This window comes from Panthera pardus, unplaced genomic scaffold (assembly GCF_024362965.1).
Source record: "Panthera pardus isolate Hobbes unplaced genomic scaffold, ASM2436296v1 HiC_scaffold_15, whole genome shotgun sequence".
Classification (NCBI taxonomy): domain Eukaryota; kingdom Metazoa; phylum Chordata; class Mammalia; order Carnivora; family Felidae; genus Panthera; species Panthera pardus.
The window spans coordinates 10,844,922-10,863,652 of NW_026526710.1; the positions used below are offsets into that span (position 1 = coordinate 10,844,922).

The following is an 18,731-nucleotide window of genomic DNA, read 5'->3' on the forward strand; positions in this document are numbered from 1 at the left end:
TGACCCACTTGAAATGTTCTCTACATTTCTCTCCCCTCACCCAAATCCACTGGTTTAAAAAGTCAGATATTTTACATCCCATTAGTGGGCTCACACGCTCAGTTTCCAACACAGGCATTTACTGAGGATCTACCATGTCCTGTGCTCCAGGAGAACTGGGATCAATCGGACCCAGTCCTGCTCTTGAGATCACAGTCAACTTGGGGAAACGGACAGACATTCCAATGAAGATCATTACCGTAATTTGGCAAGAACTATGAACTGGCATTACCCATTAAGCGTCTCCCACAATGGAGGCTGCCCTCCTGTCTTGACTCCTAAAGCAGTCAGGTATCCCATCTGTACCATGATATTCTGCAGGAAAGGTGTTTGCTCTGTGTCCCCTGGACTATTTCACACATATGTGCCTTGACTTGTTCAACTTGATAGAAAGGAACCCGTTCTGGGACTGGGCCTCCTAATTCTGTCCCCCAGTCCACTCCATCCCCACGACTACCTCTTACCTACAGGTATCTGGCAAATGCATATTAACCTGTGGTTGGTTAGGATGTTTAAGCTTCTCTAGCATTAAACTTCCAGGGCCTGGGAAGCTGGGTTTCTGCTCTGGCATGACCAGACTACTTAATATTGCTGAGTTCCTTCCATATCCTCTCAGTATAAATAGGACACTGTGCATCTACAGACTAACAAATTAGTAATAACAAAAATAATAGTAAATGTTTACTGAGACTTTTTCATGTTCCAAATACTAGATCAAGTGCTTCTGTGTTTCACATAATCCTCCCGAAAGCCCTAAGACAAAGGGAACATTATTACTCCACCTTTGCTGTAGAGGAAACAGACATGCAAAAAGGTCCCGATGGAGCAAGGAAGAGGCACCAAAACCTGGTTCTCTGAAAATCTGGGAAGGTAATGGTGGGAAGCCATTTCTCGTTCCTCTAAGCGTTTAGATGGCTGGCACCAAAATGAAACTTCAGATCACCCAGAAGGAAAGTAAAGAGCCCAGAGCCAAAAGGAAGCGAGAGCCCCTTCCTAAAAACAGCCTATTCAGGCACTGGCATCCCACAGATTTCAGCCTCCCTGACATCTCTTTGCTCCTCTAAGATTTCAAAGTTCTCCAAAAGCATCAAACCAGCATGTGTACAACTAGCACAAAATATAAAACCAACTGGCTTTTTCCTTCTAGAGTTTATACTGAAGGTTTGAAGACATGCACTGTTTCAGCAAATGAGGCAGTATTTCAGATCTAGGAGGAAGAAGGGATCTAAAGACATATACCCCATGCTGACAAGGGAGGGAGGGAGAACTGGGATGCATTTTATTTTTAAACCTTTAACATATATCTTTAACATATTGTAAAATTCAAGCAAACAGAGGCTCAGAGAAACATCCAAGCATTCAGAGCTTGGGGATGTGACTTGGGTTATCGTCAGTTAAAAAGAAAAAGAGGCACGAGGACAGACACTCCCTCACTCTCCAGCACCAGTTTCGCCAGAATCCCACCCCAGAGACAACCAAAACTAATCCTGTGGAACCTCTCCTGCTCCCTCCACTCAAGCTGCGAGGAACGCCCACGATCCCTCAGACACAGAACGCTGAGATCAAGATTCTTGCTAAGTCTAAAATAATGATGCACTCAATGCCTGGCTTAAAAACTGTCTGTGGTCCCAGAAAAGGATCCTAAAAAGCGACCAACGATCACAGCAATTAAAACCACTCTCACCACCAGAGTCTCCATGAAAACTCCTCATTCATTCAGCTCCTCCTCTGAACATTTCATGCAATTCACCAGTAACAGATCTGGGGTCAATTTACCCAGCCTCCACACAGCAGCATCTGCTATTTCCCCGGTGGTGTGAAGAGTGAGTAGCGGCACAGGTAATCCCTGTGTGTAAATAAAAACCTGTGACGCTGAAAACAGGGGTGGGGAGAAGGAGGAACTCGGGAAGAAATAGCAGGTCCCTGGTGGCAATGGTGGGACCCCCAGAAAATGCCTCCTCCCACCTCTCAGTGTATTTGTATATATGTCCCCAGCACTGCAGGAGCTTCTAATTAATTTCATCACTGCCTCTTTTATGGAATTTCCACATAATGATAATGTGATCTGTCCAGGGTCACCTACACCCAACAGGTGGAGTGAACTCCTAAAATGATGCTATGGGTTTCACCCATAGGGCTGCCCGCGGCAAGAAGAGCCCAATCCAACAGCGAGATCACACTAAAAGACACGAGATGAAAGAAAATCTTTCTGATTCCAACCCCAAACTGCCATGGAAAAGACATTAAAGTTCCCCAAAGACAGGAATACTCCAACCCCATCTTCCAGATGAGACATACACGAATTCATGTGCAGGCACTTTTTTTTTTTCTTTTTTTCTTTTTTAGGAGAATCTTATTAAGCATTCTGTTGGGGCATGAACAGAAGCTCGTCTTATGCTCTAGAGATGTACCGTGAACTATCAAAGGTGAAATAGCCGATCTTCAAATACAATGAGCAGTAGAAACGTGATCGGGGGGGTGGGGGGATCGGGGGGGGGGGGGAGAATCATGAGCAAATTAAACCAACAAATATTTATCGAGTGCCTGGGCCTGGAGACTGAGATGTCCCTGTCAGAGAGCTCCCTTAACTGAGCTCTCCATGAGAAGCAGATGCAAATTCAGGCTTCCAGAACCATATGCCATTAATCACACACCGCTTCAGATTAATTGCAATGCCTAAGATCTCCCACATCATTCTGCCCTTTTGCCCCCAAAATCGAATTCCCTCAAGTCCTCCCCAATTTTTCAGATCACTAGTACCCCAAGCAAGCTTTCACCATGAGCCAGCCAGCCCACTGCTAACCAGAACTAGAACTCTCCCCACATCTCCCTCCAGCCCGATCTGTGACCTTCAGCGTGCCGCGTGCGTCGACGTTAAGCTGCCCCCCAGCCACACGTTCTTTACCATCAGGCCTCCACCTCTGCCCTGCTCTTCAGATGCCCTGCTGGGCTATTTCAAATCCATCCGATGGCACATTCAACAGCTAGTGAGCTCTCTGCCTCTCCTCCTACCATCCAGATTGTTTTGGGGCTGCAGAGCAAATTAGTCGGAAAGGCACGGCCAACGCCACCAAAATCTAACCCCAAATATTTAGCCGGCCCCCCGGGGAAGGAGGAAAGTAGGACCATGGCGGCATCTTTCAACATAAAAATCTCTCTCCAAATGAATCACAACCCACAACCCTATTTCATATCGAGTGCCCAATTCTCCACAATGGTCTGAGATCTTTTGAGGAACGTTAGTGTCAAAATAGCACCCATGGGGAGACACCATCCAAGAACCAACGCATGCTTTCAAATCGATATCTTAACTACAAGCACAACAAATCAGGAATGGATGCTGCCAAGGAGAAAATCAAATTCTGCTCGTCTCCTAAGTGGGCAGCAACTAATTACCTAACATTACCCCAAGAGCCTCCAAGTGAGAAAGCCAGGGCATCGGGGGAATAGCACAGCTAGTCCAAAACCTTCCCGAGGAACTCGTGCCTCTGAACGCAGAATGTCATCGGATCACAGAACGAGGCAAGACACTGAGCTCCGACATCCACAGAAGCTACTGAATTTGAGAGAAATTCCAGGAGGCTGGGAGCCAGGACCCTACGGTCCTGAGTGCAGCATTAATGCATTTTTCACGAGCTTTTTCAAGAACGGAGAAGAGACCTATCATGTCAAGAGGTTTACAGTGATGTTTATACTTCCATTTTCTAGTCTCTTGGTTTGTTTGGTTTTTTCCCCTAAGAAGCCCAATTTCTGTGAATCAATGACTCGGCGACATCATACTCCCTCCCGGTGGCTCACGGTAACGGGGCTCTCTCTGGTAACCAGCGCTCCGCCAGCTCAAAAAGGCTCAGCTGCCAGATCCCTGATCTTGCAGCAGACTTCGAGTGGAGCCGAGCACCATCTATCTGTTAGAGCTTGGGTACAGCCACTTGCAGCTCAGCTAAGCCATCATAAACCTTTAGCTTATGAGATCTCGCTCAATACAGCCAAGATAGCAACCTCCACCCACCCACCTGAGAGGGAGACGGATGAACAGAAGGATAAATAGACGGACAGCTCACTTGAACCCTGCACGTTTCTCCTTCCACCAAGCATTTGCACTGCTAGGTAATCCCCCACTATTTCCTCTCCTCTAAAGAAGACCAAACACTGAAAAACTAACCCAAAGTACCCAATTGACAATTATGATGCTAGGGAGAGGAAGAGGGACCTGAAACACAGCAAAATGAGAATATGAACATTCTGCCCCACCAAAGCCCAGACAGGTAAACTGCTCCCCCAACGCAGGCTGATTAACAGCTTCCCTTCACTGCACTCCCCCCACCCCGCCACCTCCCCCCCACCACCTTTGCATCAGTGCAGGTCCTCAGAAAGTCAAATTTTCACTTACTCAGATCTACCAAGAATTCCCAGTGCCTTGCTATACGAAAACCCCACAAACGGCAGTTCTTCGCCCGAGAAACCGGAGAGGTTCAGCTGGCGCGGAGAGGATGAAACCCACGAATTCTTCTCTGGTTCATCAAAATTGGAGGTGTCATCATCAGACTTGAGGGTGGGAACGAAGGGGGGAGGAGCTGGTTAAAGGAAAACAAGAAGAGGGGGAGAGGAAAATTCAGACGGATTCGACACTGTTGCGGAGAAAATCGTCTTACTCCTTCAGCGGCTCCCGATGGCACTGCAGCGCCTGCTTTCAATCTAGCTCACACAGGCAGACCCAGCCTTGGCTCTTACAGCAACAAGAGATTAACCCCTTCTCTGCCAACATGGCCACCAACCGGCAGTTAGGCTGCCTTCCCCGCCGGGGTAAAACTGAAGGAGAAACTCAAACAGGTCACTTGCTGGAACAAAAGCACTTGGGGAACTCATGTGAGCAAGCGGCTCGTTCGTGAGATTTCCAGAACGCTTCGACAGAGCGTCAGGCTGGCGGGTGCCAGCATGCCAGCTGACCTACACCTATTTGTTTGCTCTCCTGGACAGCTCTAAGTCATTAATATTTAGTGTTACCCACTGAAATAAGATGGCATGTATACATTTCGTGGGCTAACCGGGATGAGAGGAAGGAGCAGGGGAGGGGATCTGGCAGGTGTGTAACTCATGTTAGGGAAGCACTGCAGTCTAGCTCATTCATATCCAGAGGAGTATGCTCGGAGCTCTTATCAACCACTTTTTTTTTTTTTAGTTCATTATCCCTCCTCCCCACCTCAATCATGCTGCCCGAATCCACCGCAGTTTAATCAGCATAATGAAACACCAGCCAAATAAAGTTCTTCCCGATGATTTACAGCACCCCTGCGCGCTGATGGTGTAAATGCACCGATGGGCATCGGCGTCCTACCTCGTTAAGGCATGACTCCCAGCTAGGGGCATCTTACATCTTCTCCACTTCCTGCAGACCTACTAAGCTCTCTCGGTCAGGGACGGGGGACACTCGCCCATCAGTCACCAGGAAGCTGCCCATTGTGGTGGGCTCCGGGGGGTGGAGCGGGCCAGAAGCGTTACCATGGCTGCAGGCTGAGGCGTCAGTGGCGAACCGGCCGGTTGAGTTGGCAAACCGGGCATCACAGCCCCCGCAGTGCAGGCTTCATGCTCCCCACTCTGTGCGTGCTCTGGCTGTAACCCCACCTGGCCGCCTGCGTGGCAGGGGCCAATGCTGATCCAAGTGACAGAGCCGCATGAGTCACTGCCGGAGCTTGCTACAGCGCCCCCTAGGACAGTTGTCACAGTCCAGGCTTCCTTTTTAACCCCTCGTTTTCTGAACTAAGCTGTGCACCAGACAGGAGCAGCAGTCTTGTTTTCAGCTTACAGACCCAAGAGAATCTGTTTCCAAAGTACCCCAATGACAACAATATCGGAAGCAATGCCGGGGAGCAGATGGGAGTGGTGAGGGCTTGGGGGGCGGGGGTCAGGAAAGGAAGCCTCCACCAGGAGGTCTGGCTGCTCCTGGAAAGTGCCCAGGGGCATTCGCTGAGCTTCAGGTACACCCGAGATGAGGCTGGAGACTGAAAACATAGAAGGCACTACCAGAAAATTATTTACCACCTCCAAGCTCTCAAGAGAATTTAAATCTTCCCTGTTAGCATCAGAATCTACTTGCTTAATACTTTAAAAATTAGCTGATGGAAAGAAAAATTACACTGAATGCTTCAGCCCACATCCCATGTGTACTTCCAACAATATAGCCTCAAATCCAACCTGATTTCAATTACCTCATATTTTTTTAAGCAAAAAGAAAAAGAATGGAAATTACATTTCATAAGGAGAAAGAGAAGTTTTCCATGCCAAAAAACTTCAGATAAAGACTGAGGAAATATATGGAGATTCGCAGATGATACGAATATGGAAGCATTGTCATTAATGGAACCTTACTTTAAAATCTGAGTGGGTTCCGCCGGGGTGGCTCGGTTGGTTGGGCAGCCAACTTCAGCTCAGGTCATGATCTTGCGGTCCATGAGTTCGAACCCCACGTCAGGCTCTGTGCTGACGGCTCAGAGCCTGGAGCCTGCTTCAGATTCTGTGTCCCCCCTCTCTCTCTGCCCCTTTCCCACTCGTGCTCTGTCTCACTCTCTCAAAAATAAATGTTAAAAAAAATTTTTTTTTAATCTGAGTGGGCTCAAATCTCAGCTCCACCACTTGTCGGCTCTGTGACTTTGGGAAAGTCACTTAACCTCTCTGAGCCTCATTTTCAACATAGAGACAACTTGCTCAAAGGGCTGTTGGGAGGTTTAAATGAAAAAACTCTGTATAAAGTGTTTGGTGTATTTCTTTGCATTCAGTAAACACTCCGTAAAGATCACCTGCTATTGTCGTTATTGCACACACGAGATACACGTTCATGACAGATCCTGCGGTTATTGAAGGCTAGCGAGATACAGCACAATCTGTGTTGCAAATTCTTCTTCCCTGGGCAAATGACACACACACTCATGTGGATGTTTGTGTTTATCATATCATTTCATTCCTAACAGAAGTTTAATTCCCTTTCCACGATATACTAATTTATCTTTGGGAGACTAAAATAGAATTCCATTTCTGAGTGAGGAGTATGATTAATATAGGGGTAGGAGCCACCCTCTGTGAAATAATTATGATTTAGAAATTCTGTACCATAAAATAAGATTTCTCTTAAAAACTCCATCATGCTCAAAGCTAGCCCATATGGTCGAGATTAGAAAAAGGGACAATCTTCAATAAAAGGAAGGAGAAGTCAACATGAAATATACCAGATGGTAACAGGTGAGACAGTCACAAGACAGATTAAAAGCTAGGGATATAAAGCTCTAGACAGGTAGTCAGTTGAGTACAACAGGAAAGTCTGAAAAGGAGGGCTTATAAGGGCCACACTTAGGCAAGAAAAGAGCCAGAGCCTCAAGCCAAAAAGAAATGAGCAAATTGGAAATTATCTATCCACCAGAAAGTGACAAGGATGTTTCCCCTTGACCAAGATCCTTTAGGGGGAAAGAAATAAACTGGCTATTAAAACTGTAATCCCAGGTAGGATGTCTGTATTTATAGTATCCTGTATAGTTTGGGAACTACAAAACAAGAGATTAACACCAATACTGGCCCAGGATCACTGAGCCCTGAGGGCAATGGTAGACACAACAGGAGAACAACTTGTGGGGACACTCACAATCCAGGGCGCGCGCGCGCGCGCACACACACACACACACACACACACACACACACACACAGTCCCTGCTAGAAATGAGTTTACGATAAAAAAGTAAAAACCAACAACTACGTATATTGAGGAAAAAGAAACCACACAAACCACCACAAAAGAGCATCCTCACATATAAGAAATGAGAAAATCAGCCTTCCAAAAACTGCAGATAAAACACAATCTGAAATGGGCCATAAAATAAATTTATTACCAAGGTAGATGAGTAGAAACTCCAATAAAAGAATAGGATACTCTCAAAAAAGGACCACATACATTAAAAGGAACCAAATAGAAACTTAAAAAATGAAAAGTTATTGAATTCAAAGTTAAAACTCACTGAATGCATTAAATAGACGATTAGACACAGCCTAAGAGACCTGAAGAAATCACATAGACCCACGCTTTTCAAAGTCTGATCTGCAGACTGGCAACATCAGCATCACCTGGGACTTGGTTAGAACTACAGATTCTCTGGTTCTGCCCCCACATCCACTGAGGCAGAACCTGCGTAATAACAAGATCTGCAAGTGGAGAAGTGCCAACAAAGAGACAAGACTCGAGAGATCAAGAGACAAAGAATGAGAAGGTTCAATGCATGTCTTAACAGGTGCACCAGAAAGAGTAAAGTAGCTCAAAGTCTGGATGCCACATTTTGAAAGGATTATGTAAAACTTGGTCAAATCTAAAGACGACAAAGTATGTGACCACATCTGTCGTGGGGGTCTAATCCTCCTTTCATGTACCTTATAGGAAATGTTCCCTTTTTAAAAAAAATTTTTTTTAATGTTTATTTATTTTTCAAAGAGAGAGAGAGAGAGAGATAGAGCATGAGTAGGGAAGGGGCAGAGAGGGAGACACAGAATCCGAAGCAGGCTCTAGGCTCCAAGCTGTCAGCACAGAGCCCGACATGAAGCTCGAACCCATGAGCTGTGAGATCATGACCTGACCCGAAGTCAGATGCTTAACCGACTGAGCCACCCAGGCACCCCTGGAAATGTTCCTTTTTTGATTTCCATAAAATGTAATTTTTTTTCTTTAAAAAAGGTATTAATAGGTCACTGGATTTGAGTCTATGTTGATGGAGGTACATATTACATCTGAGAACATAGTATAGTGCCAGGCACACAGTAGGTGCTGAACAGGTATATAATTAAATAACTAGAAAATGAATCTTGGAAAGAGAGCACCTAGCATAATACAGGCTACAAAGAAGTTATTTGATATTTGAGTTAAATGAAGAGGCTTTAAAAGTGGAGACTTTTCTGTCTGAAAAATATGTTAATGAGTGCCTATAGTAATATTTTCTGATACTGTATTATGAAATCATCATCTCACCCCCCCATACCCACCACATTCAATAATGACAAATCAGAAGTCATATATTAAGATCAACTGTTCATTGGCAAAAGCCATTAAGGAAAAAAAAAAACTTTTCCTATATATTTTAAAAAATAAATCAGCCTGTGCATGAGGTCTCATCAGGGCACTTTCCCTGTAGTGGCAAGGGCTATGCAAGCAAGTTCTGGAGTGTTCCCCCACCCCCACCCCCAATTATAAGATAGATGGCAGAACAAGGTTTTCAGAAACAAAGAGCTATTTTAGGAGCTTTAGTTAATCTCTCTCCTATAAATTCTCTCTCTTTTCTTTAATCCTGACATTCATTAGAAGCTTTTGGGGGAAAAAAATTGAAATGCCTTCAAATTAAAAACAAAACAAAACAAAAGGCAAATAACAAGGAAAAGAGAACCAAATGTATTTGTCCTGTTAGACCTACTTATTTCTAACATAGTCCACCGAGCTCCATTTACCCCATTCCCACCTTTAATTTTCCAGGATACCATGCAAGCAACAATATTACAAATATAAGGGATTATCTAATTTTGGTATAGTGTTTAGTGCCTGCTTTCCCCACTGGAACACGAGCTCCATGAGGGGGAAGACAATGTCGTGCTCACGATTACACACCCAACACCTGGCTGTCCTTATTCAATGTTCAATATCTGTTCGGTTAAAGGAATGAATGATTAACAAGAACCCTAGATGTGTGGTAATTTCTTAAGCCTAATGGGCTATTTCATGCAAGTGCCGCTTTAGGAAACCTAGAGTACCCGATTTAGTCATGAAGAATTGGCACGTTAAAAAACAAGTACGACAACAAAAATCTGAACTAGATATAGCTCATGAAACTCCTATGACTTTTAATCATCACTGTGAGTTACACACACTGGTGAATTGTGTGTGGCAGAAGCAGAAGATGAATAATGGCCAACGTGGTGTCATAAAAGACAAAGGCACATAAAAAAATATTGTGTAATGATATAATGAAGCAGGACTGTGCCTGGAACACAGGGGGCATTCGACATTAAATCAAAAACATTTTCAACTTTGTTCTATCTACCATGATGTCCCACACCTTAAGAAAAAAAAAAAAAAAGGTAATTCATTTATTAGATGCCACGTTCAAAACTAAAAGGAAGACGACCAGAAAATTAGCCATCTTCCAATTCCTTAAAATCTGAAGTACCAATGCGATCACACTTACCCATGGTACAAAGGCAGAGAACTGCAAAGTATGTGAAGAGGAGGCTATTTATGTCATTTAGAGGTCAAGGTGTGGGTATGAAAAGCAGAGATATATAAATGGAGCGCTGGCAAGTTCTACAGAAGGGGATACAGTGAATTTTGTGTGTTCCTGTGGGAAAGTGTCATGGAGGTGATTGAATGTCAAGAGTTGGTTAAAAGGGATCTTGGCAGGCTGGAGTGGGGAAGAGTACCGCTTTAGAAAAGCCACAGAGGGGCGCCTGGGTGGCGCAGTCGGTTAAGCGTCCGACTTCAGCCAGGTCACGATCTCGCGGTCTGTGAGTTCGAGCCCCGCGTCAGGCTCTGGGCTGATGGCTCGGAGCCTGGAGCCTGTTTCCGATTCTGTGTCTCCCTCTCTCTCTGCCCCTCCCCTGTTCATGCTCTGTCTCTCTCTGTCCCAAAAATAAATAAAAAACGTTTAAAAAAAAAAAAAAAAAAAAGAAAAGCCACAGAGCACCAGCCAGAGAAAGACCTGGGTAATGAGGCTGGGAACGAAGTGAAAGTGAAATCTTGGCTGGACCTTGAAGCGGGGGAACCCTGGATCAGATTGACAGAAAGGATTATCAGAGAGAGTTTTAGAGCACTGGGTGGGTGATAGTGCCAGAGACCGATACCATCGCTGCAGGAGCAATGGTTGGAAGAGGTCGATGCTAGAAACCTCTTAAGGACAAGTCTACAATAGTCAACATGACAAATTCTATACTAAGGAAGTGATAACAGAAACAGAGAGGATGTGGATTAACAGCAGACAGGCTACAGAAAGAAGTGGCAAAATCTGACAACTGACACAAGAGCAGAGCTTTTAGGAATATCAATGACCAACTCTTAGGATGTGAACAACTCCAGGAGAAAAAGGTTCCAATGGTAAGAAGAGCAATATCCATTATCATCAGGTCATGGGAATGAGCCAACAGAACAAGTTAGGGGATAGACAAATAGAGCTAGTTACTAAATATACGTAAGTAATTCAGCCCCATCAGAACAGACTCTATTCCCTAGAGCCTCGGGCAAGTCCCCTATTTCCTCCCCAGTGAGTAGGAAGTGGTCAGGTATAGCTCCTACAAGCAACACGTTGTGGAAGAAATACAAAAGGAAGACAAACTAGATCCAGTTTCCAATAGACTCAAGTAAATAAAAACTTCTCCCATGTCTCTGCTTCCCTAAAAGTCATAAAGAGACTTTAAGGTAATGCTGATTTGGCTGGTGATCAGTTTTTACAATGGTGTCTTCAAAGGAGATGAATAAGGAAGTTAGCATTATTCAAGCAAGCATCAATCGCTCAATCTCAAGGATGCTAGGGTCTGGCTGCCAACAGCTAAGCAGATTCCCTCTCTGGTGGCAGATTCCAGGTCTCGATGGAGTTGTGGGCTCTGTCCGAATCTCACTATTCTCAAAAGCCATGTTCCTACCAGGCTGCTTAACATCAAGTTTTTGGTAAAGAACTTTGAATAATGGATTTGCTTTGAGAGAATGCTTTGAGAGATGCCTTCTCTCAATTCTGCATCACACTTCAACCAGACTTCTAACATTGTAGCTTTAACTTGTTTGCCCCCTGCTCTCTGGGTCTAGGTACTCAGCAAACCTGCAAAATACCTACTCAGGCTAGAAATGCTCCAAAGAGAGAATCCTTTCAAACCGCAACTAGTTAGGACTGCGTTTCCCTGCCAGCGTGGGTCTGGATAGAGCCAGTCTGGGGCCCAGGTAGAGACTCCCAGAACATAAACAAACAATGAAGGAGCTCATCCCTCGGCTTCCATTCCCTAGGACCCGATCACTCTAGTGCCCAACAATGTTCCCTTCTAGCATCTTCCCCCTTGAATTACCTATACCCAACAACACATCAGATAGCACTCATTCTCTGCCGCCCTCAAGACCGCTGTAGTATCCTTTTCTCCAATATTTTAAAATTTATTTTTAAATACTATGAAAATCTTCACAGGCACAAAAGTAGTAAGGTAGTACAATGCACTCCCACATGCCCCTCACCCAAGTTCAACAACGAGCAACTCCCATTCCATTCCACCCCATCCCTGTCTTGTTTGCACGTTTGTTGATTATTAAAAGAAAACCCCGGACAGGGTATCATGTCACCCATAACTACTGCAGTAGATATCTCTAACATGGGGTTTCTCAACTGGGGCACTAGTGACATGTGGGAGTGAACAATGCTTTGTTGTAGGGGGCTGTCGTGTATTGGAGGGCATTTAGCAATTATCCCTGACCTCTTCCCACCAGATGCCAACAGCACCTCAAGTCATGACAACCAAAAATGTCTCCAGCCATTGCCAAATGTCCCGTGGGGGGCAAAATCACCCCCAGTTGAGAACCACTGCTCTAACAGATAAGGACGTCCAAAATACTGTTACAATACCTTCATCACACCCAACAAAACCACGATACCTCCGTAACATTATCTAACAACACGTTTGTGTTCAATTTCTCCAGTTATCCCAAAAATGTCTCTTTACAGTTGGTTTTTCACTTGAATCAAGATCCAACCAAGGTTCACAAACTGATTTGGTTGGTATGTCTCTTAATCTATAGCACTGAATTTTTTTTAATGCCATTTATTGGTCTAAGAAACTGGATCACGTGTCTCTGTAGAATTTCCCACATTCTGAACTTGGTTTCAGTGTAAACTTGAGACATCATTTAACATGTTTCTCTGTCTCTCATGAGGTTTCCTATAAACTGGAAGTTCAACTTAGGGCCTTCTGTATGTTCATATTCAATTCTTTTGGCAGGAATACCTCCTGGTATTCTGGATGTACTGTCTACTTAATGCATGACATTAGAGGGCATACAATGTCCGCTTGTCTCCCGCCTTCTGATGTTCAGAATGATCCATGGGTTCTGATGACATCAGCCTGATCCCTCCACCATAAAGGTCCTCCCCCCCAATCTTTCACTTAAAGGTTTCAGCAACCATTGATGAGCATTGCCTACAGCCATTATTTCATTAAGGGCTGCAGAATGGTGGTTTTCTAATTTCATCATTCCTTCTGCATTTATTAGCACATCAACGATTTGATTACCCTGAAATATAGTTCAAATAGGAAGGCAGAACAAATGCTTGGTTCTTTCTATATTTAGCAACATCCAAAGTAATGACTTGGGGGCCCTTAGCAACAAGTGCTAGAAGTGACCAGTGAGATTTCAAGTTATCATTATGAACTCATAAACTGTTACATATTTGATGCGTTTCAAGCCACTGCAGTCTTTTTGGTGCTCATATTGTCCCATCTTAGGCCAGGAGAAGCCCCTCTACTGGATATTCTTGCCAGAAAAGTCAAATCTGAATCTATTTTTAGCTTTTAGAGCTACCTTACAGTTTATAAGGGCTGAAAGAATAAGTATCACCATCATCCCTTACTGAGGAATCAGAGACAAATAGGTAAGACAATGACCTAACTTCTTCATCAAGTCAATGGCATGTATACACATGTATATGTGTGTGTATTTTTTTCAATTTAAAAAAATTGCCACTCTTCTCTGGGAGGGTGGGTAAATTTCCTGCAGCCCTGCATCAAAGGTTATCAAGCACTTGCCTTGCCAAGACTAACGTGGATATTTCCATCCCTAGCTGGCTATCGGTTCCTTGTGTGTGTCCTTTGTTAGCCAGAGTCTGAAGAACAGGAAGGGTGGGTCTTAGACCCCAAACTGCCAGTGCTGTGAGATGAATATAATCCTTTTCTTTCCACCACCAGGGAGTAACAGGGTTGGCCACATTTATTTTCTATGAGGTGAGACACTGAAAATCGTTTCCAAACCCTTGGTTGTGGACCACCTGGACCTCCTACTCTTTGTCCTTTGGTTGTAACCTCTTTTGACTCCTGCCAACCACCCTCTTTAGTTCTATCCAAACTTCACACTCAGAAAATAAGCGTAAATGCAATCGCCACGCGTCACAGAATTGACTCAAAAATTGGCTGCTGAATATAGTCCCAGATGTTTAATATCATTTTTGAATCTTTGGCCAAATGATTTCCATGTTTGATTGGTTGTAGAAGGTTTTTGGGTGAGAATTTAAGGATTGAAGACTCCAATTTATGGGCTTTCCAAAAAAACCTATTCCTCGCCTCTCCCAGGAAAGGCATTAATTTACCTCATTTGGAAGTGATTTTACTGAACTGAAATTTAGCATTGCACTGTTGGATTGCACTAAGAGACACTATAAGAAGCAGTCATAGGGGAACACCTGGGTGGCTCAGACAGCTGAGCGTCCAACTCTTGATTTCGGCTCAAGTCATGATCTCACAGTTTATGGGTTCAAGCCCCGTGTCGCAGAGGGGAGCCATCAGTGCAGAGCCTGCTTGGGATCCTCTGTCTCCCTCTTTCTCTGCCTCTCCCTCTCTCTCTCAAAAATAAATAAACATAAATAAAAAAAGAAGCAGCAGCAGTCATAGAGAAATCCCCAGAGCACGTATGGGAGGGGTGAGGTCTACCATGTCACAAGGAAGTCTCACTTATGAGGAAGCCAATGATGAAATTCCTCAGGGCTCAGTATCCAGAAAATCAAGTCTCTTCTGAGCAAACCATTTTGGATTTTTCTCTCATGGGACTGAGACTCTCATACAGTTGACCCTTGAGCAACACAGGTTTGAACTGCAGAGGTCTACTTATACACAAATTTTTTTCAATAAATAAAGCACAGTACTGTAAATGTATTTTCTCTTATGATTTCTTAATAACATGTTCTTTTCCCCAGCTTACTTTAAGAATATAGTAAGAATATAGTATGTAATACACATTACAAAATATGTGTTATTCAACTATTTACATCATCAGTAAGGCATCTCGCCGACAGTAGGCTATTAGAAGTTTTGGGGGAGGGGCACCTGGGTGGCTCAGTCAGTTAAGCGTTGGACTTTGGCTCAGGTCACGATCTCACGGTTTGTGGGTTCAAGCCAGGCGACAGGCTCTGTGCTGGCAGCTCAGAGCCTGGAGCCTGCTTCAGATTCTGTGTCTCCCTCTCTCTCCACCCTCCCCTGCTCACGCTCTCGCTCTCTCTCTCTCAAAAATAAATAAACATTAAACAAAAGAAGTTTTGGGGGAGTCTTAAGTTATATGCAGCTTTTTGACTATGTAGGGGTCAGCACCCCTAACCCCCATGCTGCCCAAGGGTCAACTGTAACTGTTCCCATTTTCCTTTTTGTTCTGGCCACTAGGAGGCTAAGAGTCCCAAATCTGTCCTTGTCCAGCAACTTGACCAGAACTTGTTTGTTTTTACCTTTACTTCTGACTTGATTTCTTTACTGTGCTATTTCCTTCAGCCAGATTCCTACATTTATTTATTTTTATCCTTTTGATATTGCAATTATCTCTAAAATAAGCCATCTCAACTTATCTTGGAATAAAGTGAAATACTGCATATTTTTAACATTTCTGGATGTAGCTTCTAAATTCAGACTAGAGCAGGGAAATCCCATAATCCTAATTTATAAGCAGTTAGCTCTTCTTAGCCTATTTTCTCCTATCAATAACTTGCTTTCTAAAAACAGAACAATCCCCAAGAGAGACATAAATATTTGCCTGTATAGCCCATAAGCCTGTAACAGCTACTGACTACACGTCTTCATTATTCCTTGTTTATGTTGGAGAAGCAGGTGCCCACATGCTCCTGGTCTAGTGAGTTGAGTTCCTGCCATCACTACTATAGCATCCTCCCTCTTTCTACCCTCCTCTCTCGCAGGCTGATCCCCTAAACAGTCCAGCTCCCCTTCCTCACTTCCTCCTGCCCCTGAAGCGACTGGGCGGCTGTCCAACAGGGAGATACACTTGAGGGGCAACCAAGGTGAATATAGGAGCACATCTACCAACCTCCTCGAACTAGCTCTGAAAACAAAGCATGGACAGAAACCTGCTCGAATGGTAGGAACCCAAAACAAGCAGACCTGAAAAAGACCCAAAACAAACCAACACACACACACACACACACCACAAGCCATTGAGATAATGCTGTTCTAAAAGCAGAACACTAAAATAAATAAATGAAATATTCATGTTAAAACCATAAGGGGCTTTCATTTGTGAAGAAAAGAACACTGTTCATCATAAATCAATGCCAGAGCGGCCAATTCAAAGGATAAATAGGGGTTTTATGAAGATCTCTTCATTTGCATCAATGATGCAGGAAAATCACCTGACAATAAAAACTCCTGATTTCTTGGGAGACAGTATAGCGATGTTGTTAAGGGTATAGGCCACACTGGTGTTTACGTGAGTACAGAATATTCTGGGAAGTTACATAAGAAGCTGACAATTGTGGTTCACTTTAGGGAGACGCAATGGGCACAGGGTGAGAAGGAGACAATTTTCACTGTTTAACCTTCTGTGTCACTTGAATTTTTTTTTTTTTTTTTTACCACAAACTATACAACTTTTTCAAATAAATACAAGCAAAGAGAACTTGGGAGTCTGCGAGACCCGAATTTGACTTCTGCCAACTACTCGCTCTGTGACCTTTGCCAAGTGGCTTCATCTCCTCAGGCCTCAAGGTCCTCATCTGAACGGTGGGACTAATCATACCACCCATCTCATAGAGCTGTAGCAAGTAAATGGGACAATAATTTGCAGAATGTGCTTTGCAGAGCCCCTGGCACATACTAGGTGCTTAATAAACAGCATGGCAATATAATACACATCTAAAAAGTTAATGAAGAAAACTTAGTCCATCTTTAGTTAAAAGTAAATATGGGGGGCACCTGGGTGGCTCAGTCAGTGAAGCATCTGACTTCAGCTCAGGTCATGATCTCGCAGTTCTTGAGTTCGAGCCCTGCGTTTGGTTCTATGCTGACAGCTCAGAGCCTGGAACCTGCTTTGGATTCTGTGTCTCCCTCTCTCTCTCTGCCCCTTCCCTGTTTGTGCTCTCTCTTTCTCTCTCAAAAATAAACATTAAAAAAAATTTTTTTAATAAAAAAGGAACAATAGTAAGCTGGGTGGAGGATGTGGAGTAGAAGGCACAAAAATGCCTTTTTACAACCACCTATTTGCTATCAGCAGGTGGAGATTAAGTCAAGCCACCATCTTGAAAGATACGAAGGTTGTAAAGTCCATCTGAGAAAAAAGCTTTAAATCCCTCAAAAGCAGAGCCTAAAACCCAGCATTTCTAAGCAGTTCCATCCACCCATGGAAGTCCTCAGCCAAAAAGCAGTCTTCCCTTCTCCCAGGCCCAGAGGACAAAATGAAAGACCCCACAAAGATGAACGAGAAACCCTAAGGCTGACAGAATGAATTTTCTCCTCTTGCAAGGCTTTGCAAATGCTAATATGCACAGGAATCTTATTTCTGGGATCTTATTAAAGTGCAGCCTCTGATTCAGCAGATCTAGAGGGGCCTGAGTCTCTGCATCTCTAACAAGCTCCCAGGTGATGCCAATGCTGCTCGTCCACAGACCACACTCCACACAACAACAAGTGAACCACAGTCTGGACTACGGTTCCACTGCTTGTTAGCAATGGCAGTCATGAGTGATTCTGATTACTGCAATATTTTCTCTCCTGGTAAAAACCTGGCCGATCCTTCCATATCAGTGGTTCTCAATCAGGGGCAGCTGTGGCCCCCAGTGGACACTGGGCAATGTCTGGAGACCTATTTGGTTATCACAAACTGCACGGGGGAGGGTGCTTCTGGCATGTATGGGAGTAAAGGCCAGGGGGTGCTGCTGAATATCCTGCACTCACACAACAGCCCCATCACAATTATCTGGTCCCATGTGTCACCAGTGCCAAGGTTGAGAAACCCTGGGTTTTGGTTTTTGGGTTTTTTTTAATGAAATTTATTGTCAAATTGGTTTCCATACAACACCCGGTGCTCATCCCAACAGGTGCCCTCCTCAATGCCCATCACCCACTTTCCCCACCCCCCATCAACCCTCAGTTTGTTCTCAGTATTTAAGAGTCTCTTATGGTTTGCCTCCTTCCCTCTCTGTAACTTTTTTTTCCCCTCTTCCCCTCCCCCCTGGTCTTCTGTTGAGTTTCTCAGAATCCACATATGAGTGAAAACATATGGTATCTGTCTTTCTCTGCCTGACTTATTTCACTTAGCATCACACTCTCCAGTTCTATCCACATTGCTACAAATGGCCAGATTTCATTCTTTCTCATTGCCAAGTAGTATTCCATTGTATACATAAACCACATCTTCGTTGTCCATTTGCCAGTTGATGGACATTTAGGCTCTTTCCATAATTTGGCTATTGTTGAAAGTGCTGCTATAAACATTGGGGTACAAGTGCCCCTATGCATCAGCACTCCTGTATCCCTTGGGTAAATTCCTAGCCGTGCTATTGCTGGGTCATAGGGTAGGTCTATTTTTAATTTTTTGAGGAACCTCCACACTGCTTTCCAGAGCGGCTGCACGAGTTTGCATTCCTACCAACAGTGCAAGAGGGTTCCTGGAGAAACCCTGTTCTAATAACCAGGAAATATGAGTTGGGTCGTGTCAATTC

At 44.1% G+C, this 18,731-nt stretch overlaps 1 protein-coding gene across 14 annotated transcripts in view; it reads right to left on the reverse strand.

The window, feature by feature from the left end:
* The window catches only part of CIT (citron rho-interacting serine/threonine kinase), a 171,834-nt gene that overhangs the window by 105,371 nt on the left and 47,732 nt on the right, over positions 1-18,731 (reverse strand). For 12 of the 14 annotated variants that reach the window (XM_019467299.2, XM_019467306.2, XM_019467305.2 and 9 more), the window contains exon 10: positions 4,430-4,613. In XM_019467299.2, the coding sequence (XP_019322844.2) occupies positions 4,430-4,613 (184 nt within the window). Of the gene's footprint in view, positions 1-4,429; positions 4,614-5,374; positions 5,688-18,731 lie in introns of those variants that run through there. The other 2 variants (XM_053902094.1, XM_053902093.1) reach the window with 2 other exon arrangements.